At 45.9% G+C, this 27,964-nt stretch overlaps 1 protein-coding gene across 1 annotated transcript in view; it reads right to left on the reverse strand.

Annotated features, from left to right (window-relative positions):
• Nucleotides 1-27,964, reverse strand: part of MRAS (muscle RAS oncogene homolog) — a 261,349-nt gene that overhangs the window by 97,571 nt on the left and 135,814 nt on the right. Inside the window, exon 3 of the mRNA XM_078682089.1 lies at nucleotides 11,029-11,182. Coding sequence (XP_078538215.1) covers nucleotides 11,029-11,182 — 154 coding nt within the window. The remainder of the gene's footprint in view (nucleotides 1-11,028; nucleotides 11,183-27,964) is intronic.

A 27,964-nucleotide genomic window follows, 5' to 3' on the forward strand; every position in this document is an offset into this window, starting at 1 on the left:
AGTGTTGGACGTTGTGTATGAACAGAAAGACAGGACGGCAGTTTTTGACAAGCTTAAAGGGAATATGGCTTTCTTTACAGCTGACTAAAAACAAGTTCTCAGAGGTTTGGGCAAAAGACAAAAATGAGGCAGGATTATTGAAAACATGCAATCCCCATAACGTGACACTTAAAGAGAATGCTGAATTACCTTATGTCCATCAGTACAGGCTGTCACCTCAGTCAGAGGAGGGAATAAAACCTGTGATTGAATCTCTCTTGCAACAAGGTATCATTAAAAAGACATCCAGCCCCTGTAATAGTCCTATCATTCCATTGCCCAAGGGAAATACTGGGCAGTATAGGTTCATACAGAACTCACGACAGATAAACAACATTGTGGTTCCCTTAGCACCTGTTGTGCCTGACACCAATACTATATTATCTTCTAGACCTGTAGAGGCAGAATACTTTACAGTCATTGATCTCTCCTCTGCGTTTTTCAGATTTAGAGTCCATCCAGAGAGCGAGTACCTTTTTGCTTTCACAGTGAAAGATATCCAATTTACTTTCAGAAGACTAGCTCAAGGCTACACTGAGAGTCCCACGGTCTATGCGCAGGCAGAAAAGAGAGACTTGGATAGTTTACACCTGGAAGGAGGTAGCATCATCTTGCAGTACGCTGATGATCTACTCGTGGCATCTCCATCACTTGAAGCCTGTGAAAAAGACACTGTAGCGCTGCTGAATCACCTCCAGGAGAGAGGACACAAAGCTTAATTGTCAAAATTCCAGTGCTGCCAAAAAAGAGGTGACTTACCTGGGTTATGTGGTATCCAAAGGTACACGCCGCATATCACCTGACAGGATAAAAATGATTGAGGGCATGCAGCCTCCGTCCACCAAGAAAGGAATGCTGTCATTCCTGGGGATGATGACCTACTGCCGCCAGTGGATCCCTGAGTACAGATCCTATGATGCCATCCTGCGACAATGTACACTACAAGATGCTTCCAACAACATTGTATGGACTAATAAACTTGCAAACTATTTTAAGAAACTGAAAGAGACTTTGTGTACTGCGCCAGCCCTGTGGCAGCCTGATTACAAACTGCAGTTCCATCTCTATGTGTCATTGCAAATGGTGTGCTGACACAGCAGCATGACTCAGGAAAAAGACCGGTGGCATACTATTCTGTGTCTTTGCCTGCAGCAGTAACTGGGCATCCAGCTTGTTTGAGAGCAGTGGCATCAGTAGCTGTGATGGTAGAGAGAACGGCTCCTATTGTGTTTGACTACCCTTGTATTGTTTATGGGCCACATTCGGTACAGTTGTTGTTGTCATCTGCAGCAACACAACATTTTTCGGCGGCCAGGCAAACAGGTTATGAGGTCACTCTGTTGTCTAACACCAATATCACCATTAAAAGATGTCCACCTGTTAATTTGGCAACATTATTACTTCCACTATGCGATTCAGATGAGACCCCTGACCATGACTGTGTTGAAGTTGTAGAGACATGCACCACACCCAGACCAGATTTGCAGCAAACACCATTAGAAAAAACTGACTAAGAGTGGTACAATGACGGTTCCTCCAGCAGACTAACATACACTGATTATAGAGCAGGGTATGCTATAACAACAGTAGACACCACAGGTGAAAGTGCAGCCCTCCCCCTGGCACATCTGCCCAGCAAGCCGAGCTGTATGAATTAACAAGAGCATGCATCCTAGCTGACGGGAAAGATTTTAACATTTACACTGATTCACGTTATGCCTTTGGTGTTGTCCATGATTTTGACCAGCTGTGGCAGTATCGTGGTTTCATAACAGCAGCAGGACGCCCCATTCAAAATGGCCCCTTAGTAAAGAATTTGCTACAGGCAATACTACTACCGAACTAAATAGCAGTAATAAAATGTGAGGCACATACAGGAGCTAATACTGAGATAGCCAGAGGTAACGCCATGGCTGACACAGCAGCAAAAGATAGCATGTTACAGCCAGTACAGATGGTACCTTCAATGGCAAAAAGTATTCTAAAAATACAGCTGATTCAAAAGACAATTGTTGCTAGCTGATGTGAAAGAAGCACAATGGTCTGCACCACCAGAGGAAGAAAGAGCGTGGATTGATGCTGGATGTCAGCCAAATGAAGAGGGATTGTAAGTCCACCAGGATGGGAGGCCTGTGGCCCCATGCAGTATGTTCCTGCCCCTTACAAGGCTTGCCCATGGACCCACTCACATGGCTCCAGGAGGGATGAATGCTTTGATTAGACAAAAATGGTTTGCACCAGGGATAACAGCTTTCATTGCACAATTCTGCTCCCAATGTCTTGTCTGTGCCCAACATGCTAAAGGTCGATCCCCCGCTACCCATGATCACTTGCCAGTACCAGAGGGTCCCTTTACCAACATTCGAATAGACCTCGCCCCAGTGAATGGATTAAAATATTTGCTGGTATGTGTGGATCAATTTTCAAAATGGGTGTAAGCATTTGCCACTAGGAAGAATGATGCAGCAACTGTTGTGCGATGCCTGATGAAAGTTTTAATACCTCAATTTGGGGTCCCCCCGAGCATAAACAGTGACAGAGGGGGTGAATTTGTTGCTGCAATCGTGGAAAAGATATGTGACTGTTTGAGATTATAGTTGAAACTGCATGCCCCTTACCACCCACAAAGTTCAGGCCGGGTGGAGAGAAGGAATGCCACAATAAAACATAAATTATCCAAAACAACTGATGCAACAGGCCTGAAATGGCCAGATGTGCTGGTGCCTTTAGTGCTGCATGCCATAAGAGCAACACCATCTAGAACAACTCTCTTGTCCCCCTATGAGGTATTGATAGGGCGGCCAATGTTGGTGGGGTTGAGATTGCCTCTCACAGCATCCCAAGGAGCACTGCTGTAGACGGATGAGCAGATTTCTGACTATGCTATACAATTGTCAGTGGTCTTGAGGCATCACTATCTCCAGGTTAAGGAAGCTTTGCCCCATCCTTCCTTAGAACAAACACACCCTTTTAAACCTGGAGACATGGTTATGGTGAGAAAAATAAAAATGTTTCTCTTACTTCTAGGTGGACTGGACCCCACGTTGTGCTCCTGGTTACCAGAACATCACTAAATGTGCAGGGACACGATACAGCGCTGCACCAACAACGCCTGAGGCAGAGGCACCTTTAACAGACGAGCACCGGCCACAAGTAGAGCAGCACGAAACACAGGACAAGGGGGAGACAGACCAGACCTTTCCTAAAAACAACGCTGAGGGTCCATCATCAAGTGTCCCAGGAACGGTGACACCAACTGATGCTGTTGAGTGAAGCACGCAGGGCAGGTCTGTGAAACCGCCCCTGAACAAGACGACTATGGATCAGGAGGAGAAGCAGATGACAGCGCACCACAAGAACTTTCATTATTGACACTTACAGAAAGTACCCTGGAACTGAGACAGAAAGACACTGACTAACAATATTTTAAGTTCTGAAAGTGAGATCTACCACTGTCAAGAAAATGCATTGTATTATGATAACAATATTTTTTAGTACCTTAATTATGTGGGTACTACCTGTACTGCAGCAACCTGGTGACCATCCCCTCATTGCAATACATGAGAAAGTTGCCCAGGTTTTAGGTCTTCAAAATTGCTGGATTTGTAGAGAAATACAGAAAACCCCATTGACCCAATTGGCCTTTATGAAACACCAGTGCCTAAACAAAATTATGCGCGAGGAAAAGGATGCCTCATATCCAATGTACCCTGGGATTGTGGAGAAGGAAGGATTGGATGGTACCCACGTTGTACCATACAGCCAAATATTCAAGCCCAATACCAAGTGTCTCCTACAGTAGAATACAAAGAAAAAGCATTTCCTGTATGTTTAAAGAATCATGTTTCAGGATGTAACCAAGCTTCGCGATACTTATGACATTTAAAAAATAGCCAGTGTCCTAACATATTAGAATTTGATAATATCACAGGGAATTGGAACATAAAATACAGACAGTAAGAAGGAACTGGACAGCTAAGGTATGAGGAAAAACAATAAACTATATTTTGCATTACTGGAACATCACTGTAGATGGAGAGACACGATTAATAACACCTGGTGGTCTTCTATATGATCCATTTATTGAGCAAAAGAATAAGCATGCTAGGGCACCAAATGTGATTTCTAAAATATAAGAATACCCCTTATGGTCAGCTCGCTGCTCATAAATTACACCATGGGCAAATGTTACACTTATAAATTCTTCATGGATTGATTACAAATGTTGTGATCAATTCCATAACACTTTTCCTGAAGGGGTAGGCCTTTCTCTCAGTAAATATCACACATTGGACACACAGTTACAGGGCGGAATGTATTTTATTTGTGGCACTAAAGCATACAAGGTGCTTCCCCGGTACTGGGAAGGCATGTGTGCTATTTCTTATCTTACACCAAACATTTCAGTCATGCCACACATTGCAGCCCATGAGCCACTAAATTTGGGGAGTTTTGCTCATAGATATAAAAGAGATATACATGCACCTATTCTGGAAACTAGACAAGGTCTATTCTTTGAACTAAAGCATATATTTATTCCTGGATATGTGGTGTATGATTTAGAATTGGCCCTAGTTAATATGTCTGCTGAGCTAGCTGTAGCATTCAATGCAACAAGAGATGCACTTCAACTGTTGCAGATGGAAATAAATTCAGCCATGATTATTCAACACCGAATTGCACTTGACCTCCTGACACTACAACAAGGAGGACTGTGCGTTTTATTAAATTCCTCTTGCTGTTATTTTTTAAACAAAAGTGGAAACAAGCAAGGGATGTGGCACAAATTAAGAATGTAGTTCAAATATTCCGTGGAGCAGGGAAAATGACAGATTCTGATGACTGGTCCTGGCTATGGTCATGGCTACCAACAGGATGGTTAGAGCACTTACTTTTAGGGCTTATGGGTGTCTTTTCAACAATAGTGATATTTTTGTGTTGCCTTCAGTGTTGCTGCTCCATGGTACAGCAATTGTGTAGTAAAAGCGTCCATTCAATTTCCACAGTTAAAATTCTCCCTCCTACAGAGCAGGAGTTAGCCTACAAATATCTCCAAATACAACAGGATGTTGAGAAAGCACACAAAGAAACGTTTCAATTAATGGCTATAGATATATAATATAAATGCATTGAGTATTAGTATATAATGTTATCTATGTTGAAAAATAAATACCCCTTGGATGGGTCTACGCCAATATATGCATGTTATTTAAACACTGTGTAATGCTAGTCAAAGATATGCATTTTTTCAATACTTTATATTTCTACCATATCTATATATATTCATATTTTTCTTACAATGGTATTTGATATTGCTATCAAAAAGGAGGGATATTGTGAGTAAAAAATATATATCTATATCTTTGCATCAGCCAAATAAGTGAATCAATTCCAAATTCTTCTCCACACTATCTCAGACCCACTGAGCTAACTAGGTCTGTCTCTGAATCAAACTGCTTGCTCTGTGCTCCTAATAATCACCCTTCCTTTACAAATCCGTTCAAGCCTGACCCCAGGACCTTTAGTGCCCTCTTTGACACGTCCTGGGTTAACAGCTGTGAAAAGCCTCTGAATCATGTAGGTTTGCTTGAACTTGCTTTCTGGTCCCTTGTGCCCTTATATTGCTTTATGTCCTGTGCTTGCATGACGCTTCTATTTGTATATGTACAACCGTATTTGGCCTTGTCCACATCTAAGGATTTTACTGATGTCTGCCGTATATATTCTCCTCTGAATACCTATGAGGAGCAGAAGAAGCTTGTTCCAAGAAGCCACTAGCCCGGTGGCAGCGGGTTAATGCGCATTTGCTGGAGCACGAGTACTTGATTTTAAGACCTTGGTTCATTTTTGCTGATTGCGAGCATTTTTACTTGTATTTTACCCCCCCTTCACCCTGCTGACCACGAGCAGCGGTAATTGCTTTTTCTAACCCCCTCTGTGGCCCTGCTGATTACAAGCCGCCACTCGCTTCTAGATAGCCTGCCTAAAGCCAGCAACTTACCGTGGGCTGTCCGCTTACCGGCGACCCCCGGCGACTGTGGGCGCCATTTTGGGTTGGGCAGCTGGGCTTGAACATCTTAGCCACTCCCCCCCTGATTCCTCTACTACTTAGGATCCGCCCTGCCCTCGCACCTGCGATAGCCACTAGCCCAGTGGCCGCGGGTTAATGCGCATTTGCTGGAGCGCGAGTACTTGATTTTAAGACCTTGGTTCATTTTTGCTGATTGCGAGCATTTTTACTTGTATTTTACCCCCCCTTCACCCTGCTGACCACGAGCAGTGGTAATTGCTTTTTCTAACCCCCTCTGTGGCCCTGCTGATTACAAGCCGCCACTCGCTTCTAGATAGCCTGCCTAAAGCCAGCAACTTACCGTGGGCTGTCCGCTTACCGGCGACCCCCGGCGACTGTGGGCGCCATTTTGGGTTGGGCAGCTGGGCTTGAACATCTTAGCCACTCCCCCCCTGATTCCTCTACTACTTAGGATCCGCCCTGCCCTCGCACCTGCGATAGCCACTAGCCCGGTGGCAGCGGGTTAATGCGCATTTGCTGGAGCGCGAGTACTTGATTTTAAGACCTTGGTTCATTTTTGCTGATTGCGAGCATTTTTACTTGTATTTTACCCCCCCTTCACCCTGCTGACCACGAGCAGCGGTAATTGCTTTTTCTAACCCCCTCTGTGGCCCTGCTGATTACAAGCCGCCACTCGCTTCTAGATAGCCTGCCTAAAGCCAGCAACTTACCGTGGGCTGTCCGCTTACCGGCGACCCCCGGCGACTGTGGGCGCCATTTTGGGTTGGGCAGCTGGGCTTGAACATCTTAGCCACTCCCCTTCCCCTCTCTCCCCCCCCTGATCCCTCCACTACTTAGATGGCCTCCACGCGTCAGCGCAGCGGACGAGCGCAGCGGGCGCAACGTAGGCGCGCCGGAGTCGCGCCAGAGTTTAGCCCGTCTGCGCCCGTCCGCGGCTGGCCGGGGCCCGGGCCCGGTCACTATGCATCGTCCCTCACTAGGTATAATTCAGCCACGCTCTTCTCTCTCTGGCACCCCTGCCCCCCGCCTATTTCTGTATTGGAACGTATTGCCTCTTTTGGCCTACGCAACCCCAATCCTGTTTCTCCGTGTCCCTTTTCTTCTACCCTGCAGCCCTCCCACACCCTTCCCACCCTCACTAGGCCGTCTTCTAGTCCTGACAACACTTCCTCACGTACCCCAGGTAAGCCTAATCCTGGGACATCGGCGATCCTCCTTAATACCAGGTCGGCGGTCGGGCACCACCTAGAGCTTTTCCATCTACTCGACTCACGTCAGCCTGACCTGCTCTTCCTAACGGAAACATGGTTCAGGGACGACTCGCTACCCAGCCTGTTGTCCATATTGCCTCCCTCTTACTCGGCCATTAGGAGGGACCGCCCAGGGGGGAAGACCGGGGGGGGCGTGGCTCTAATCTCCCGCACGGATTTTCTCTTCCAAACCCTGCCGTCCCCTGCGATTCCGGCGGTGGACTGCTTAGTAGTCCGCTCCATTTCATTTGGGGTACCCTTAACCTGTGTACTACTTTACCGCCCGCCTCAGTCCACCCCGGCTTTCCTACCGGCCATTGAGGACCTGTTGGCCACTCTTGTGGTGAACAACTCCGCTATTCTACTACTCGGAGACCTGAACTACTGGCCAAACGATCAAGCTGAAGATATTAGATCTAAGGAGTTTACGGCTCTGCTCACCAGCCTAAACTTCCTCCCTCAGCTCCGTTTGGCCACCCACACCAAAGGTCATCAACTTGACCAAATTTGGTCCCTCAACATCCCCATGGATCCTCCAATGATCTCCCCGTGCTCTTGGTCAGATCACTCCCTCATCTCCTTCTCGGCTGACCTCGGACGTCCGCCCAAACCCCCTCTGCCCAAAAACACCTGGGCCAGAAAGTGGGATAAGGCGGTCCTCCCTGCGGTGTGCTCCTCCTTAGCGGCCACCAGCCCGGAGCTCACAGGCCTCTCTCTTTCCACCCAGCTTTCCGCCATTAACTCCTGGCTACTTAAGGCGTGCAACTCCACCATTCCCCTTAAGAGAGTGACCATCAAACGTGCTCATGCGGCCAATCGCTGGTTCACCCCGGCTTTAAAGGATAAAAAGTTAGCCACTCGCAGAGCCGAACGCGCTTGGCGCTGTTCCTACTGCCCCCTTCTAAAAACCACCTACTGTCAGTCTTTGAAAGAGTACAAACGGGATATACTCAATGCCAAGACGGAGTACTTCTCAAGTAGAATTCTGACAGCTGACAACCAGTCAAAAGAGATTTTTGCCACGGTTCATGAGCTCGCTGCCTCTGATAGGGCGACCCCTAAGATCCCTCCATCTCAGATCCTGTGTAATTCCCTGAACTCCTATTTTATCGAGAAGATTGCCCTTATCAAGGCCAATATTCCCCTCTCTCCCCCGATACCTTCCCCTGTCCCCCCTATTCCCCCCATCCCCGCCCTTACCGAGTTCCCCCTCCTCACCCGAGACTCTCTGCTCCCTCTTCTGGCCCGGATTAAATCGGGATCCCCCCAGGACATAGGCCCGGCATTCGCTCTTAAAGAGCTTTTCTCCAATTGTCACTCTCCCCCACTGACCCTTATCAACCACTCCCTCAGCATCGGCACTGTCCCCGCCGCACATAAGTCGGCAGTAATCATCCCTATTCTTAAGAAGGTAGGGGCAGACCCCTCCCTACCCTCTAACTACCGCCCTATTTCCCTCCTCCCTTTCCTTGCGAAGGTCTCAGAGGCTCACGTCATCAGGTCTCTCAGCTCCTTTGTGGAATCCTCGGGCGCTCTTTCCTCCCGACAGGCGGGCTTCCGCCCATTGCATTCGACCGAGAAGGTAGTGGTGTCGGTGATGGATCAACTGAGGGAGGGGATCGACACAGGCCGGCCGCAGGCCCTAGTCCTGTTAGATCTGTCCGCCGCGTTCGACACGGTGGACCATGACATCTTGTTAAACCGTGTCCAAGCGGCGGGCATTGGGGGCACGGCCTTCGCCTGGCTCCGCTCATTCCTGACCGACAGGGAGCAGGCCGTTCAACTTGCCAACTTCACGGCCCCCCCCAGGAGGGTGACCTGTGGAGTCCCACAAGGCTCCTCCCTCTCCCCCTTATTATTTAACTTATACATCTCACCCCTCATTTTTTCTTTACAGCAAATGGAGGTCTCGGTGTTTAATTACGCCGATGACCTCCAACTTATCTTCAACTTATCATCCTCCCCTTCCTCGTCCTCCAATTTCCAGAAGGTCATGCTTTTCATCCAAGGGTGGATGAACTGCAACCACCTCAAACTAAACCCGGACAAGACCGAGCTGGTCCTGACGGGGGGTGGTTGCAGCCCGTGGTCCCCCTCCTTCTGGCCCCCCTCACTTGGTGTTCCCCCCCTCCCAGTCCCCAAAGCCAAAACTTTGGGTATTTTCATTAACCCACTGCTCACCCTCCACACTCAGATCAGCTCTGTGGTGTCTGCCTGTTTTTTCTCCCTCCGGATCATCCGGAGGGTTTCACGTTTTTTCTCGGTGGCCGCATTGAAACTCATTCTCATGGCCATGGTGCTGTCGCGCCTTGACTACGGGAACGTTATTTTCAATGGGGCCCCAGCTTACCTCATTCGCCGACTTCAACAGATCCAAAACCAGGCGGCTCGCCTGATTTTTGGTCTTCCTAGGTTCACCCACACGACCCCTCTGCTTCAGTCCCTTCACTGGCTCCCTGTGAGGGAGAGGGCGCTCTTCAAGCTGGGATGTATCACCTACCAGGCTAGATCTGGGACCGCCCCTGCCTTCTTGTGTGATGCCATCTCCCCTTATCTTCCGTCAAGAGAACTTCGATCTACTCATCAGGCCCTCTTGTCAGTTCCTCGTTTTAGGAAACAGAGGGTCGGGGGGGCCAGATTTGCAGTGCTGGCTCCTTCCTTTTGGAATTCTCTTCCTCTTGCCCTCAGGATGTCTCCCTCTTACTTGGAGTTCCGCAAGCAATTGAAGACCTGCTTGTTCTCCAGATCCATCACAGCTTAATTCGCCATCCACTGACCCTTGGCTATCTAGCGCCATGAAACCGTTTCGGTAAAAGAGCGCTCTACAAATATTTTAAAAAATTCAAAATTCAAAATTCAAATTCAAGAAGTGACACTGCATCTGCCTTCTGCCTTGGCATGCCAATAAATGGACAAAGGTGCAAGAACATTTCCTGCGTTTTGTGGCAGCTGGGGTCTGTTTGCTTTGCATTGCCCTGAGGAGGGTTGGAGGATTTATTACCCAACATAATGGATTTATCACCCAACAGGGGCAAGCGTAAAGCACTACTGCTTTTGTTAATGGGGGCCGATCTTGCAGCACCGCTCAAACACCGGCCCCCAGGACAAACAAAAATGCCCCCACTGCAGCAAAACTGGCCTTCACCCCTGCAGCCCCCCGGGAAAGGCCTGATGGCTGCTACGATCAGTCCGGCCCTGTCTTGCAGAAGCCTTATCTCACAAAGGATTGTCCAGTATGAGATATATTTAAAATGCTGCTAAATAAATGTATTCATATTGAGAAAATAAAGTCCAAAAGTGGCAGTGTGTCTTTTCTATACCAAATATAATTAACCCTGAAGTACAGAGAGTGTTCTTACTCTGTATGGGGGGGCATTCCCACATTTTACCTTTCCATGCTGGCACACAAGGGCAGGGAAAATGAGTAATGGTTGCCCTGTCATAAATAGGGACGGACCACTTTCAATGTAACTGGGCAGCCTTTGGCACATGGGCAGTCATATCACTAGTTCCAGCCGAGGCTCCCGCACTGTAAACCTGGAACTTCCCTCGACTCATAATTGTAGAGGGGAACTGCAAGTTTGACATGGTGGGGGACTCTAAATCGGGCGCACACTTGTTTACAGGAACCATCATTATCCATTTGAGTCCAAAAGCTATTTATACATTATGAGTTACACACACATATACATTTTAAAGGGAACCCACCTGTCCTTGACTCTGAGGATCAGCTGGTGAAACCGGTCCACATGCTCAAAGCTGGCTTTATCCGTAACTGAAAAGACAATGAGGAATCCATCCCCAGTGCGCATGTACTGCTCCCTCATGGCACTGAACTCCTCCTGCCCTGCCGTATCCAGAACTGAGAATGAAGGAGACAAAACGCATGTTTTATGGTTCAAAGTACCAAGGAAACAAAATTCACAATACTTGAAAGGCTACCCCAGAAGGTTACTTTCCCCGATGAAGCATACATCGTGCTATGGTAGCATTCCATTTGGCTGAGTGTCTTTTTAACTTAACCTTAAAAAGAGTTGAGCTGTGTCTCCAGCAATGGTTTGAGTTTGGTACATTAGTTCACACGAAATTGTGCTGGTCTGGGACTCCCACCCCTTCTCCTTCAGGAGATTATGGATCATTCCTCTTGGTCGTCTCCCTTGAGAGACTAGGTGCTATGATACTACCAACTTGTTTTGCTGATTATTTGTTCGTTGGAGGGCGATGTTTTAACACCTCTGTTCTTTTTCACTATTTGTAGTGTATAAATTTACAAACTTTAAATGAGAACAAACACATTTAAGAAGAACATTAAAAAGAATTACGGGGAACAAATGATTATTAATAATAAGGTGCAATGAAGAAGCATGTGTATGCTCTCTTTGGATAGCTGTGCCCAGAGGAGTTACAGTTTTATTTTTTGTGGTGGTTGAAGGACCACAATGTCACAACAGTCGCAAGTCACCTTTAAATACGCTGAACTTCCTAGTATGGAGTTGTCGAGCCACCACTTGTGTTTTGGTAATCCACTGATACTTCAGGAAACAATTACACTTAATTATTCCTGAATTTATTTATTTGACTTGTCTGTCATAACTCTAAATAAGTAATCAACCAATTACACTTTGGCCCCCATTATGAGTAACCTCTTAATTCTGATGATGCTGTTATGGCAGTTATCAACCCCATTGGTTTTTATAAGATCTGTTTAGTGTCGCATAGACATTCTATGTCCGGCCGGAGACTTCAGATAATGGCTTCTCCAGTTTTGCTTTATTTCAACAGTACCCATGTAAACAAAAAACAGTAAGCATAGAGTTGTATAGGAAGAACATCAACTTCCAGAGTACCAACACGAAACACATATTTCAAGGTAGAAGGTCCAATAACCAATCATCATTCATAAAGCCCTATAAACCAGGTAGACAATATTAACTTTGCCTCTTCTATTCTGCTCGCAGTCCATGTAAAGTATCTCCTCAAATCACCTCCCTCACTTTCTTTATCCAGATGACTAGGCACAGACTCCACGATCTTCAAATTTCAAAGTTATTTCTTAAACTACTCCACCATAACACATTTCGGTCAACAAAGTGACTTTGCTCACACAACGCGCAGCATTTCAGTGCTGTTTAATAAAAACACGTGGCAACTGTCAAAAAGAAAGACTCTGCTCTTCGGATGATTATCCGAGATGCTTTGACTGAGCTTGACAAACTGAAACAATTAATATTTATTAAAAACATATCATCAATATTAACAAATCATATCCAAGCTACTTCTAAATCAAAATAGTTATTTTTACCTCGTGATTTCTATTAATTTTTCATGACATGATTAAATCCTTTGTTTGAATACATTACTTTACAGAAATCAGTCTTGTATTTTGGATATAAGTACACTATTAGTTAATCAGTATGATAATTGATTTCATAATTTGCTGCATAAATGCCGCTTGTTAAACCAAAGCAAACAAAATATATTGAACTGAGTAACCATAACAGAATGTGTTTGATTCATCCAAAAAACCTAAGACATGGTATAGTTACATAAGGTATTTAATAACCTGGAGTATCTGAATAAATGCAAATATAATACCTATATTCAGTCTGACACAAATGTTAACTTCGTTTGCTATGGATATGTTTTATTATCAGTGTGTTACTTTCTTGCTGGTTACATACTAGATGAGTACTCTTATATGTGCTTGAATATTTATGACGAAAATCGAGCACTTTGAACAGGGAAGTCATTTTCCAGTTTCAGCATAACTGAAAGGAATGCATACAATTCTTCCTCAACACTCAACCCATTTGGGAACTTTGCAATCGAGGTTTACTATGTATTTGCATTTTAGCTGTCTGAGTTACTTTTCTCGGTCCCTACCATTTAAAGATTTTGGGACCACATCAATTACAAAACATGAGAGAGAGACTTGGGTATGTACAATATTTTGTCAATTATGTTAATTGTGTCATCCTGTTTTTGGTGTGCATCTCCTGTGTCATTTAAATTCCAAGTCACTACTATATTAGAATCTGGATCCTGGCTAATCACATTTTTTAGAGGGTAACTAGACTCAATAGCGAATAAAAAACATAGAATGGACAAAATATTGAATTCAAAATATAGAATGGACATATGCAAAAGAACAACTACAGAGTAAGGAAAAAATAGTAAGGTTACTTGTTCTTTTCCCTTGGTAATATGCAAATAAACAAAGTGGACAAGTCCTTAGTTGGTTTTAGGTAGTAGTTCCTGAACTATACCTTCAAAAAGATCCCACCACACTCACAGCGCACTTTAGGGTGTGTGCTGATATTTACACCACAGTGGCCTTTTTCCTTTGGCTACACACTTAAATTTGGTCCTGACGAAAGCCTCTTGAATGTATCTGAAGGCTGAAACTAGTAGACCTACACTTTCTCAGGGAAACAGGTACATTTTAAAACGTCATGCATATCCCAACAATGTTTTTACCTATGTCCTAGGACCCTTTCATTAAAACTTTTATAAGGGTATTTCCTAGAGACATTTTTATCACTTAATTTCACTTCACATAGCACTTTTCACTTCTCACACAATAACCCGCTCCGCTGTAATTCAGCGTTGAAGCACAGCTGGATTGCACTCGGTAATCCAGCTGGGCCCCAATGATGAAGCATAATATCGAATGGACATATTATAGTGGTTAATAATATCGAAATGCAGATAAGTAATATCGACTGTCAAGATATCGAAGTACATAATATAGGTATTAAAATATATCGAATTTTTAATAATATTGATTTTTTTGTGTTTTGTTTGTTAGTATTTGTGTTAAAAGTGTATATTATTTTTGTAATGTATGTTTATTTTTTTTAAAGTAATTAATTTTGTTATTTAATTTTTGTGTAATTTAATTCCGTAGCAGGTTGTGGGCTTATAGGGGAATAGGGTAGGAAGTAATTTAATTATAGTAAATTAAATATGAATTTTTAGGAATTATTAATTATTTTTAGTTTAATTTTGCGTTTTAGTTCAGTAGCGGGTTGTGGGTTTATAGGGGAATAGGGTGGGAAGTAATTTAATTGTAATTAAGTAAATATTTATCTTATTTATTGATATTGATAATTTATTGGTAATTAATTATTAATTGGTAATTCATTTTTATTAATTGATCAATTGATAATTATGTTAATTGTATTAATTTAATATTTGGAGTGGGTTGTGGGTTTATAGGGGAATAGTGTGGGTAGTAGTTTAATTGTAATTAAGTAATTATTGAAATTATTTTTGTGTATTGATAATTAATGTATTATTAATTATTAATTGTTTTTTTATTACTTATTACATTTTTGGTATTGAAAATACTTGGTTTTAATTAATTACTAATAGGTAATCAATTTGTAATAAATAATATTTATTGGTATTTATAATTAATTAATTCTTAAATATTTCGTAATTGGTAATTCATTTTAACACATTTTTTATTGGTATTGATAATTAATTTATTTTTATTTAACAATTAAATCATTACTTTCCCTACTGCTGCACTCACTGGCGTGGGAATAGTCATTTCTACCCCTCCGCTATAAAGTAAAGTAAAGTCCACATTTGTAAAGCGCACAATCACCCGTAAGGGTCTCTAGGCGCTGGGGGGCCGTCGGGAAGATTAAGCGAGCTATTGCCCAGAGTCACATGGTGCTGGGCTAACCTGCCGCCGGAGCGGGGGATCGAACCATGATCCCCAGATTCCAGCGTCAGTCGCCCTGGCCGCGGCGCCACACCTCTCCCACATCCAACGCTTTCCCTACTGTTGCACTCACTGGAGTGGGAATAGAAATTTTTACCCCTACACTAGCCAACGCTTTCCCTACTGTTGCACGTTCTGGAGTGGGAATACTAATTTCTACCCCTTTCTCTAGTGCTGCACTCACTGGCGTGGGAATAGTCATTTCTACCCCTCCGCTATCCAACGCTTTCCCTACTGTTGCACTCACTGGAGTGGGAATAGAAATTTTTACCCCTACACTATCCAACGCTTTCCCTACTGTTGCACTTTCTCGAGTGGGAATACTAATTTCTACCCCTATGCTTTCCCTACTGTTGCACTCACTGGAGTGGGAATAGTAATTTTTACCCCTACGCTATCCAAAGCTTTCCCTACTGTTGCACTCTCTGGAGTGGGAATAGTAGTTTTTACCCTCCTGCTATCCCACGCTTTCCCTACTGTTGCACTCTCTGGAGTGGAAATAGTAATTTTTAACCCTACGCTATCCAACGCTTTCCCTACTGTTGCACTCACTGGAGTGGGAATAGTAATTTTGACCCTCCCGCTATCCAACGCTGATGTAAATTTATTTTCAGACATTACATATATTATTTGTTAATTTTTATATTTTTTAATTAATTTTAAGTATATTTTATTTAATTATATTGATTGTTTAATTAAGTTAATATTGCTTTTAACATATTTAAAAAATTCAATATTTTTTACAAACTTTATTTTAAATAACAATATTTTGTCTTCGATATTTTTGTACTTACCTGTTTGTAGATAGGGAGTCGATATTCTGACCTTCGATATTTTGGTGTCGATATTCTGTCCATTCTATATTTTTGTTGTCGATATTTAGTCTGTGATCCCTTTTAGAGTGTCTATTAAGGTTTTTTTCATTGCATATTTGTGTATTTTGTTGGAATATACACAGTTAGAATGGTCATCTGCAATTGATTACATTCTAGTCCAAAGCGAGCCTTTTGCGATTGTGTCAGCTTTCAAGGACTAAAATGACTTGGAGACAAGAGACTGGCACGCGCACGCAGCCTGCCGGAATCGGATCAGGTCACGCGCGTGAGCACGCGCTCCGATTCCGGCAGGCTGTTCAAACAGACAGGTACACACACATACAGAGCCCCCCCGCACACACACACACCAGCGCACCTACACACACGCACGCACATACAGAGACCCCCCCCGCTGCCGCACACACACACACACCAGCGCACCTACACACATGCACGCACACACACATACAGAGACCCCCGCCCCCTCCGCACACATACAAACACACACAAGCGCACCCCACTCCCCCTACAACTAAGCACCACTTACCGCCATTCTGGACTTCTGCAGCCTCCGTGGGGCTCTCCCTCTGGCATGGGAGCCCCGCTCTCAGGCACTCCGTGGGCGCGTGCGCGGGCTTCCGAAGACGGGAGTCCCGCCCCACGGAAGGTTTCGGTTTCCTGATAACACTTGTTTAGGCTTATTTCTGGCAGGATTGTGTGTTTGTCATTAGTAACACTTGCTACTCAATTATCATAATATATGAAAAAGCACTAGCACAGCCAATAGACCTGGCTTTTTGTTAGAGTAGGTGCTTGTAAATGGTCTGGTGACTTTGTGTGCATTGCCCCCACCTGAATTATAAATTGCCATAATGAATAAACTTCCGGTGCTACAACAGAATGTTGGCAGGGGCATGCTGAAATTGCTGAAGAGATAGAATTGGCATAGTTAAGCTCCAGTCTCATAGAGAGCTGCTATGAAAAGGGTCAGAAGATGAAGATTGAATTGTAAGTGGTGAACTTAAAGGGCATGAAGGGCAACATTTTGCATAATGCATTTGACACAGGACCTGTATTTTTGTTGCACGTTTTAAAAAGCCTACGTCACCTGTGTCTTTATTTTGTGAACAAAAAATAAAACTGTAAATGCAACAACATGCTCTCATTGAAGCAGAGTAAACGAAGTGTGATTAGAAAATTGAATTTTGTCCTTATGATATATAAGCTTTCCAAACATTATTTATTTCCTATTAAAAAAAGTCACAAATCAAAAATAAATGCATAAATGAACAATACTGAATGTCCGTGGCAAGCTACACATCATGGTGTATCTGCAGTTTAAAAAATGCAGTACTTGATGGCCCCTCTGTAGAACCAACGCGTAAATAAAATAAGATCTTTTAACCATCCATGAAGTGTCAGGGCCATGATGGAAAGGCCATGCAAGCACTGGTCAGCCATGACTAGGCGGAAGAGGCTTGAACCGAAGCTCAGTCCATCTCTGGACTTCTTAATTATACTGCCTTGAAGAATTAATGGTTCGAGGTCTAATGTCTAAATAAAGCTGTGTGTAGCCAGACCTAAAGAGGTGATGCTCGGTTTGACTGCCATTACATTGTGTGCGCTGTCTCCACCCAATTCACGCAGGCAGCACACCACGACTGCTCCCAACATCGCAATAGGCAAGTCAAGCCCTGTGTGCCCCAGTGGGGTCTGTGTAGATATGATCAAACCAACATGCTCCAGGAATCCTTATGGCCAGGATCCCTCATGGAACCAGCTCTAACTCTCACCGTCATCTTACAGGCCTTCTTCAGTCGCATGATTTGTGAACTCTGACAATGGCAGGTGAAGGGTTTGGGATTCCTGTATTTTAAAACTATCTTGTGTCCTCCCCACCCCCGAATAGAAACACACTCTGATTGCAGGATTGGAAACACAGATGTGCACACTGGGGGCAGAAACGGAAAGGTGTGAAAAAATAAACAGCATGAAAATGTAATTTGTGTGGCGTCAGTGGTGAGACTTAGACTAAGCAATGCAAGGACAAGAAAGAGGCAAGGAAAATGTGTTTTTGGTGCAGATTTATATAGTGCAAGCTCGACCTTAAGGTATTGAAGCGCTTTACAGGAGTACGAGTTACCTTACAGAAGGACATATTCATTTTTTTGTAGGCATGGGGAGATTAAGTGATTTGCCCAGAATCACAGGAAGTGAGCCGACGCCAAGGCTCGAACCTGGTTCCCCAGCTCCAAAGTCGGTAGCTCTGGAAGTGAGGCCAGATCCCCTCCCCTAAGGTTCTTACAAAAATGCGGGAAAACCAGGAACATCAGTAGGAGTGAGCTCCTTGCAGCTGTTAGCAGCTGTCTCCTTTGTAGGTGTTGATCCATAGGACACTGGGTGGGAGAGGTCAGAGGAGGGTTGATTTTTATGGTAACCTTTATTTTACACCTTAAAATGTTTTAAAATAATTACATGTTTTACATTATTTACGGAGCAGAGTATGAAACCAGGTTTGTATTAAAAACAAACACCTAATTAGTGAGGCTCCAGGAGACCATGGGATAATCCAGTATTATAGACCTTCAGGAACGAATCTCATCGGGCCGACTAAGCTTTTCAACATTTCAGCAAGGACAAAATGAATACCATCGAGGTACGTAGTGACATTACTAGTTATTCAAGTATCGCAACATATTTTAGTTTGTGATATGAGCAATAAAAATATTGCTAATCAGTATTTAAGTCATCATTACCATGATGAGGTATCTACATCCAAAGATAATTGTATGATCGCTTGGCCTACTAATGTTTGGAGAAAAGATGTAAATCCGATTTGTTGGAGTCAAATTGGTCCTCGGTAAAAAAATATAGGTCACTTCCACCTTTAAGTACTACAGCTGGAGTGTTTTTTAGTAGGCCAAAGATAGCAATGGCATTGCGCAATGCCACATTGCACACTGAAATGATGGAGAGGGCAGGAAATAGCTACTCCCCTCCCGCTCTTCCTTCTGAGTCGCGACAGTGTAATCACAGAGCGAAAGGTGTTTGGGCGCTTTGTTAGTGTTCATAGCTTGGATCATATGTAACTCTAACTTCATACTTTGTGTCTGTGTAGTTTACAACACTTACACATCTTCTTCACTGCACTATTTATCACTACATTGAAGATGTCGCAGGCTGGTCTGTTCCTCTGATATTTACAATCTAACAAGTGGTCGAGAAGGCCCTTTATTGCAATGCAATAGTTCTTGCATTTGCGAGAGTTTAAGCTATTAGTGTTGTAAATGACAATGCCTGTTATTTATGTTTTAATACCCAAAACATAAATAAAAGGCATTGTCATTTACAATGCCAATAACTCAAACTTGTGTGAATGCGAGACCTATTGCATTGCAAATGCTTGTTTATATCACTATGCAGTTATTGATTGAATATAGTCAATGGACCCTATCACAGGTGAAACTGTAAATTCTAAGAAACAGCTCCTCAGAACTCCCATTTCCCTAATACTCTGATTGTGTGTTTGTCTCATAACAGGTAACCATTTAAGACTTCTTTCTCTTTAGCCCAGCTCTCCTGAAGGTATATAAGGCCGTGTTAGTACAAAAATGCTCTAACATTTGCTTCCTGAAGTATTTATTGCTATTCTGGCATTATACCAAGATAATGGTTTGCCTGCTGAAATTACTTAATCCTGTTTCACTCCCCCATAAAGCTTGTTGTCATAATGACTGGTGACTATTGGTGACTAAAATACTCACAAACCAGGACCAAACATAAGTAGCTGGTCCAGTAGCTGAGTTGGTGTTACTCCATACCTTCCAATATCTACCCCCTTTGGACTGGATTTGAATAGTATTTCCATGCCATGGGAGTACTTCAGCACAGACGTTCTTTCTGTTTTATGTTGCTCATAAGCGCCACAATATTCTGTTGGTCATAGGATGATTGGATAGCAAGTAAAAAGTTATCTCTATGCCCCAAGCTGCAAATGTCTGTTACTGCGACCAGACCAAGTTTAATGATTCCCTGCTCCACATTTCATTTTTGTAGCCTCTGTATGAAGAGGTTGGTTTCTAATCAGAGCATCGCTTCTTGATATGTACGCGTACTCCACTGGTTTTGTATCTTCAGACTTCATACCGGATAACTAAGGGACTGTGGGTATTTAACTTCATTACTGCACCCCTGTTTAGGATAGTGTGATTGCCCTCACTTGTGTGATGGAGAGTGAATAGCTGTATATTGGTCTGAACATGTTCCTGTGCAGAAATATAGGCACTTTGTTTAGGCAGAGTTTTGTATAATGTCGCTGAATGAGGAATGTTGTAGCTTCTCTGAGTCTTTCTTTGATGATAAAGCTGTCATTGAGCGATCGCCTTCAGCACACATCCGGTTTCTAAGTGAGACTATTGGTTGATTTGAGGTCTTTGACACTCGACTCTAAACATCTCTGGTCTGTGTCCAATGAATTCTCAGTTTGTGTCCCTGTAATTTCAGGGGTGTTTTTCTTCGGTTAAGTTGAATCCACCCACTCAATATTGACTGTGCGTTCTCTCGATTTGGACTATTTTGAATGGTGTCAGCTGTGACAATTGCGTTTTGCCGAAATTTGATCACTAAACGTTTCTCCTGTCCTGATCTCTGAAGAAAAAAATGCTTAGAGCACTGGAGGTCTTTGCTTAGGGTGTCCACCTGGCTATCCAAGGGGCAGTAGGTGAAAAAGCAAACCAAGGCGTGATTTTTCCGCTTGAGAGCATGAATTGACACTTTGCCATACAAAGCAGCTTCCAAGTAAGGAAGAAAAAAAAATAGCTAGCGTTTTCAAAGATGCTGTTATCAATTCTGAGAAAACAAAGCCGGGTTCACAGAATGATGCTGAGCCCCCTGGATTCTAGGAACCGTGCAGATTTCTGTGTTTGCAATAAGAGATGTTCCAGCTCAGAGCAACCAGGACACTGCATGCGGAAACAGCCCAATCTATGTTGCTAGGTTGATTTCAACAAGTCTGAACGGGTCATTGATGTCACCAGCTGTTCAGGAGTCCCCACATTTTACCGAGTGTCCCCCGCAAACATACCGAGTCGAAACAATGAAGCTTTGAACGGAAGTGATAGTCTGCTCCCTAAGCATAAGCTACATAAGGTCTTGGCCCAGGACAAGTACAGGTCGCTTGCACAGTGCAATGCAGGTTATTTCCTTGTAAGTAAATATTCATGGGAATACCATGCATGAAGGTCAACAAACCAGGGGCAGCGGAACGACGTCACACGTCATTTGAGCTTTACGTTTACTCACACTCACAAGCTTACACAAACACACACAATAACCCATACACATACTCTCTCTCACATACATACACTCTCCTCCGCAAGCTTCCACACAACACACATTTCTATGCAGGGAGCAGTGCTTAATTTGAGCAGTTGGGTTCCGGTGCTCGGTACCGGCACATAACTGTCAACACAGAGCTTGTGACAGTCTGCTACAAGGTGGCGCTGTCTGGCTAAATTAGAGATGACCAGAACAGGTAATTATTAATTCAATATACATTAAAAATGAGTATTAACTGCATCCAAATCCATTCTTTTAGCTTTGAGGCCTGAAATAGTCCGAACTATCACACTTGTATTAGTGTGATGGTTAGTAGTTGTGGTGTTACTATCATTGGCAGCATGGCAGGGGCAATGTGTGGTTCAAGCTGCAGAGGCCTCCTGACGAGAGCCCTGGCACTTACTTTTTTTTTTTTACAAATTAAGCACTGGCAGGGAGAGTCCTATTCCAGCTAACTACACTTTCTTTTCTTTTGGAAAAGTAATAGTGAATAAGATAATATCATTCACTAATAGTGTAATTTAAAAAAAAAGACAAAAAACAAGGAGATCGGAGCCCCAATGACGTTCATGATGCTATGCTATTTTTTACAACCCCCACCATTGTTTCTCTCTGACATTCCCAGTCAATCAGGGTGAAACCATGTTATTAGGATTACAGTAACAAACGTTTATTTTTCCATCTGAAGCATCAATGCGATTAGCCTTTTTCAAGAACTACATTTGCAGATCATTCTGCTCACACCATGTAATAAAGTTGTGTTTCTGATCTTCTAATAGGTCACTATTACAGCCAATCAGAGAGCTTAAAATAATTACCCTACTGTCCTGTGCTTCCTACCCAGTGTGGAAAAGTGAAAGTGATTTTACCATAGAAGAGTGCTTCTGACAGGGATTCAGAAAGTTCTGAAAGCCTTCCAGGCAATCAGTGCTTAATTAGTGCCAGTGGTTTCTGGTGCTAAGCACCGGCACTTTTTTTAGAGGGCCGGTACTACAGCTTTCTTCATGCGGCCAGTGCAGATACTTTTTCAAAAATGAATGCATGCACAGCGGCGTAACAAAAACCCTCACAGCCCCTGTGGTGCGGGGGTCCCCGAGCTGCGGGGGGCCCCCTAGTTCAGTACACTCACGGACTCACTAAATGGGGCTGGGACCAGTTAATTTTATAGTTACGCTCACAAGTGCGTTCACAATATTCAAATCAAATGATGCATGCATGCTGCATGCGCGGTCTTTACAAGCAAACACGCTGATTACTAGAGGACCCAAACATGGGGGGAAGGGGCGGGCGGCTGAGGGGAGACTCCTTTCGATGTCAGCTGCGGGCCTTTCTGCTTAAAAAGCCTCTTATAATTAATCACCATCTGAGATGTGTAGTATCCTGCGAGACACGTTCTAGTGTCCCACAGGAAGTTGTCATGCCAGCCACTCCCTCGAGGGCTGGGCACACTGCACCCCCACACCCATCCATCACGGGTGTCACGAGTGACGTGACCCCGTCAATAAAAGGGCTCGGGTGCACGTGCTCGAGGCCAGTTACTGAGGTACATTCCAGTGTGTCTGTGTCCATCATTTGAGCCATGTGGGCCTGAGGCCCAACACAACACTGGCGACGAGGCGGGTAACTAACCTCGCGAGCCTGCTGCTCTAGCCTTCATCGTTTCGCGTGGAGGAACAGAGAGGCCCAGCTGGTGACATCCCTGCACGCTCTTTCGCGCCGCCAAGGAGAGAGATGAAAGGGGCGCCTCTCCTGCCACTCAGGCACGCCTCCTTGCCCCGAGGAGGTCAGCGCTGCCGGCTCAGGGGTCTGCACACAGCCCCATCATCAATGCAACGGCCGCAGCTGCGCTGATGAAGACGAAAGACACCAGGTGCCGGAGCCAGCATCACGGGGAAGACACAACCCTAATGCCGATCAGCCCGACAGCGAGAGGTCAGTGACCCCCCTGCAAGCCCGAAGCACCCACAGGCAGCCTCGCGGTCCGCGCCAGCGCTGTGAGGAAAAGGGAGAAGGTAGCACTCTCGTCATCTGCCAAGATTGCTAGGGAGCGCGACAGAACCCTCTGCACTGCCTGAACTGTGCCCGCGGCTGCACCCGGAAGGCCGCCCTCACAAGACTACAGCCCGGTGATCCCACAAGGCAATAGGAGGACACGCGAGGCCCTGCCCCACTCCCGCCTACTGTGCCGCCTCCGGGACAAAGAGAATGTCCAGCGCTGCGGTGCTGCTAGAGCTGTAGAACCCCAACGACACCAAAAAGGAAGAAAACTGCAAGAGCACGCAGCCCTGCCACCTCTCGCTGACCGCAATACCGCCTGACAATACCCCCGCGGACCGCACCACAGCCGTGAAAGAGGCCGTCGTAAGCAACCCAGCATGCGGTAGCCGGCCATCCCGACCACAAATGCGTGCCTCTGCTGCCATCCCAGGCGCGAATGACACTGGAGAGGGAAGTCATACCTGCCGAGCCTTCGTTTGTCCCTCCTCCCCATCTGCTCCCGGGAGGCTCAGGGGGGCCGGACAGCCTGAGGCATCTGATCAGCCACCGCAACTCTAACACAGCGCGAGGCCCGTAGCGGCAGGAACACTGCTGAAGCTTACGGGACAGTGCCACCTAGCGGTCAACTGTGGGTACTGCACCCCCATGGTTGCATCAAAGTCGAGAAGCCGGCATGCTGTGCACCTCATGGTGCGTCGAGGATACGTGGTAGTGACCTACCAAACAGCACCGAACCGGCCGTGTCAGCAGTCTGCTGAAACCCTAGCCTGCAGAGACGCGGAAGCTGTCCTGCACCCCCAAAACCTAGATGCCGCACAGGAGAATAAACGTTGCGGAAGCTTATATGCAATGCCCCCAGTGGCCGCATGCCTGCCCCGCTGCCAGAGCTTCCCCACAGGAAGCACAAGAAGACGAAGTGCATGGCACGCTATCCCAGTGGCTGCCTAACGCCACCTCCAAGGAGAATATCGCGCCATTTGCCCCTTTGTGGTGAACGGACACTACCACCACAAAGTGCTGGAGCAACCAGACGTCTGCTGAGCCACGTAGGGCTCACCGCGAGGCCACGACAGGTATCCTCACCTCGCCCCCAACTAGAGAACCTGAAAGCTGTCCACACTCTGCAATACCAACACTGACTCTGGGACACAAACGCAGAGGAGCGAGAACCTGCAAACAGGACCAGCCCAGCCGGGCTGCAACCAGGAATCTCCGGTAGCCTCTCCAGATGGGCTGCCTCTCTGTCGAAATGGAAAGGGGAAACTGCCACGCCGCATTCAGGAGCCCCAAGGTTCCCCAAGCTGCACCAGTACAAATCAGCATCATAGTGGCAGGAGCACCGCCTGCCACCTCTGCAATGTAAGGGAAGAGACTGACAAACCCCACGAAAGGCCACAAGAAACTCAGAGCTATAGGCAGACAAGGACCACCAACAAGAGTGAACGACCAGTGAGAACTGCAACGTCTCAAGGGAGCTGCACTCCCTGACAGCGCAAGAAAGACTGGTGCAGAGCACGCACCACACACATGGCTGTCCAAAGCCACCACCAGGAAAGAGGTTGCATCGCCCGCCCCCGACTGGTGAACAGGCACAACTGCAAGCCACACCACAGGCACCCCAAGTGCCAGAGGAAAGCGTCCAGGAACGACACCAAGCACGCAAAGCCAGAAGTGCGCAGGAGGTCGTGCCAGTGAATCTGACTGCACAGTCAGCACCCAGGAAACCTCTCCACACAGAAGCACTGCTGAACGCAGGTTGGAGAGCACACACATCTCCACTGTCACAGCGAAGCCCTGCAGTAGGCCAAAGACCACCCACGGTGTCCTCCCTCACACGGCCTCAAAACGGAGTTGGCCGCGACCCAAGACCGGCAGGAGAGGAGCCGCACACCAAACGTGGCAGGCCGCTCCAGCACCAGGCACTCCAACAAACAGCGACACACAACCGAACGTCAAGTCGCCCAGCAAGCAAGAAACACGTCTCCAAGCGACTAGTCCAGACAAGCCTGCCAGAGCAAAGGCATAAGCTGGCGCCATGACAGCGCCGCTTCGAGGTCCAAACGCAACGCCCTCGAAGAAAAGAAGAAGAGTGACAGCCCTGTCACCCCGAAGACCGGATGAGCACAGGTGGGCTGAACAAGCCAACAAAGGGAGAAAACCGAGGACTCACAGCCAGCCAAGAAGCACACCCTGACACACCAGCCAGCTACCAAGGCGGATCGACGTCCCTGGATACAGCCTCCTGGATGAAACGAACCTAAGCCGCAGCAAGCGCCAACCGCGTCTCATCCTAACGCTTCCTCAGGCGACCGACCTCAGCGAGGTAGAGGTACAGGGCTGCCAAGTCTCTCCGGACATCCAACACTCCCAGCAAGTCACCAACACCTGCCATTCCGAGTCACTACATGGCTGGCAACCACCATCACGCCGGCCATCAGCACCTGCGTCAAACACCACCACTCCCAGAAGATCGGAGGACTGGTTTCCTGCACCGTCACCACACCAGCTGGCAAAAGAAACCAGAGGCCACCTGTGATCCTGGCCTACCCCGAAACCGCAGCAGCGAAGGCAAGTCTTGGCCAAGACTCATCCACCTGTGGGAGTAGGCCGTGCGACTAAGTAACGGCTCCTCAGTGGTCCTGCAGCTGCCCCCAGACGACACACAAGCAGCCCTCAGCGCAGCCCTCCTACAGTCCCGCAGCAACCCCGACAACGGGCCTCCCCAGGCGAGAGAGCGAGAAGAGACTCTGCTCCACCGACAGGTTTCCGGTCACAGCCCAGCCGTTCAACAAGGACAGTCGGCCCAGCCACACCTCTGTGAACTCTCTTGTAGGACTCCATCCATCTTTATGACGCAGCCTACTACAATGAACTGTTAGAACCCACCACGGCAAAGGGGAAACCAGGCAAGGCAGCAAGACATATCACCGTCAATTAACTGTCTGCATGCAGAGGACGTCTCCAAGCCAGCGGTCGTGTCCTGAGACCCTCAAGTTAAACTATATGTGCCCGTCGAGAAGGTTCTGCTGCAATCAAGTCACCAACCCAGGTCTGCTGTCGTCCTGCCACCTGACTCTAGAGACTGATGAACCCTGTGGTAACTAGTTAACTGTTTGTTTTATCCCCACAGGCTGGACTAGCATTTTGTTTGTTCCTCAATAAAGTTGGGGAGGAATGTAGTATCCTGCGAGACACGTTCTAGTGTCCAGCAGGAAGTTGTCATGCCAGCCACTCCCTCAAGGGCTGGGCACACTGCACCCCCACATACATCCATCACGGGTGTTACGAGTGACGTCACCCCGTCAATAAAAGGGCCCGGGTACACGTGCTCGAGGCCAGTTACTGAGGTACATTCCAGTGTGTCTGTGTCCATCATTTACGCCATGTGAGCCTGAGGCCCAACACGACAAGATGTATTCTGTGTTTAAACAATAATTCACTGCGTTCTTACTCGTGCGGGTTCCTCTTTTTAAATCGTTTTCACACTTTCTGTTCCCTTCTTTTGCTCCAGTGCAACAGCATACAAAGGAAATGGTTGTCTCCTGATAATAAGTGCAAAGTGTGCAATGATATGGTTCATGCAAATAGTTGGCCCAATTCCTTCTGTGTTCTTTTATGGAGAAAATATTCATGTTATGTCCGACGGTTTACTCTCTTCATTGCTGCCTGTAAGTATGCTTGTCTTGGTGGTTTTTGGTGTGATTCCCAAAGTATTGCATTGTTACTTGAAAGTACAGTAATCCTTTGTACACTAAAGTAGCATTAAATTCAGCGTTAGCAATGATTTTAATGCTAGATGGGGGGTTATTCTATTTGTTGCAGTTTTATATAGCGCCAACTCGACCCGATGGTATTGGAGTGCTTTACATGAGCATCAGTTACATTATATAAGGGCACATTCATATTTTGTAGGCGCAGGGAGATTAAGTGATTGCCAAGAGTCACAGGATGTTGCGCTGAAGCCAAGACTTGATTCTGGTTCCCTAGCCCCAAAGTCAGTAGCTCTGGACATTTATTTGACATCCAGGTGCATATGTAGAAGAAAATGCCAGCGCGTGCTGCTACGTCAAATTTGGCAGCGCTGCGCTCCGACATTTTCTAAATGCAGGGATGCGCAGTATTTACAAAAATACGGAGCACCCCTGTGTTTCTCCTAGGGCTGGTGCAAAAAAAGATGCCTAGCGCCAGTACAGGCCCCTTGCAGCCAAGTTGCAAGGGTGCCTGCGCTGCAGGGGTGATTGTTTATATGCAGGAAGGGACACTCTTCTGCACATAAACAATCAATAATGGCAATTTGCTCTTTTCTTCTTGTATCACCATTTTAAGACCAGGAATTACCTGGTCTTAGTTTTTGCTCTGGACCAGCTCTGTAAATCTGGGCAGTGTCAAAAAGCAATGGGTGTTGCAGTGGAACGCCCACAGCAACACCCATTGACCGCCCCTTTGCTGCAGAGGACTGTGACAGAAAGGGGTATATTTACAAGGTGGAGTTAAGCCACATAAAGTGGCTTAGCACCATCTTGTAAATATGGGGAATGGTGCATGGCAACATTACTGGAGCATCAAAAAAGTGACGCTAAGGTGGCAAAAGGGGCTTGTAAATATGCCCCCCAGTGCGTTGTAATCAGGGATTTATAAAACATAGGACTTTATATATGTTTGCCCTCACCCTTAGTTTACATAGGCAACAGATCTTCTATCCTATGTTTTTTTTTTTAAACTCCCTCTCCATCTTTTCTCTTCCACTTAGAGGCCAATTTCA

Source organism: Lissotriton helveticus, chromosome 3_1 (assembly GCF_964261635.1).
Source record: "Lissotriton helveticus chromosome 3_1, aLisHel1.1, whole genome shotgun sequence".
NCBI lineage: Eukaryota > Metazoa > Chordata > Amphibia > Caudata > Salamandridae > Lissotriton > Lissotriton helveticus.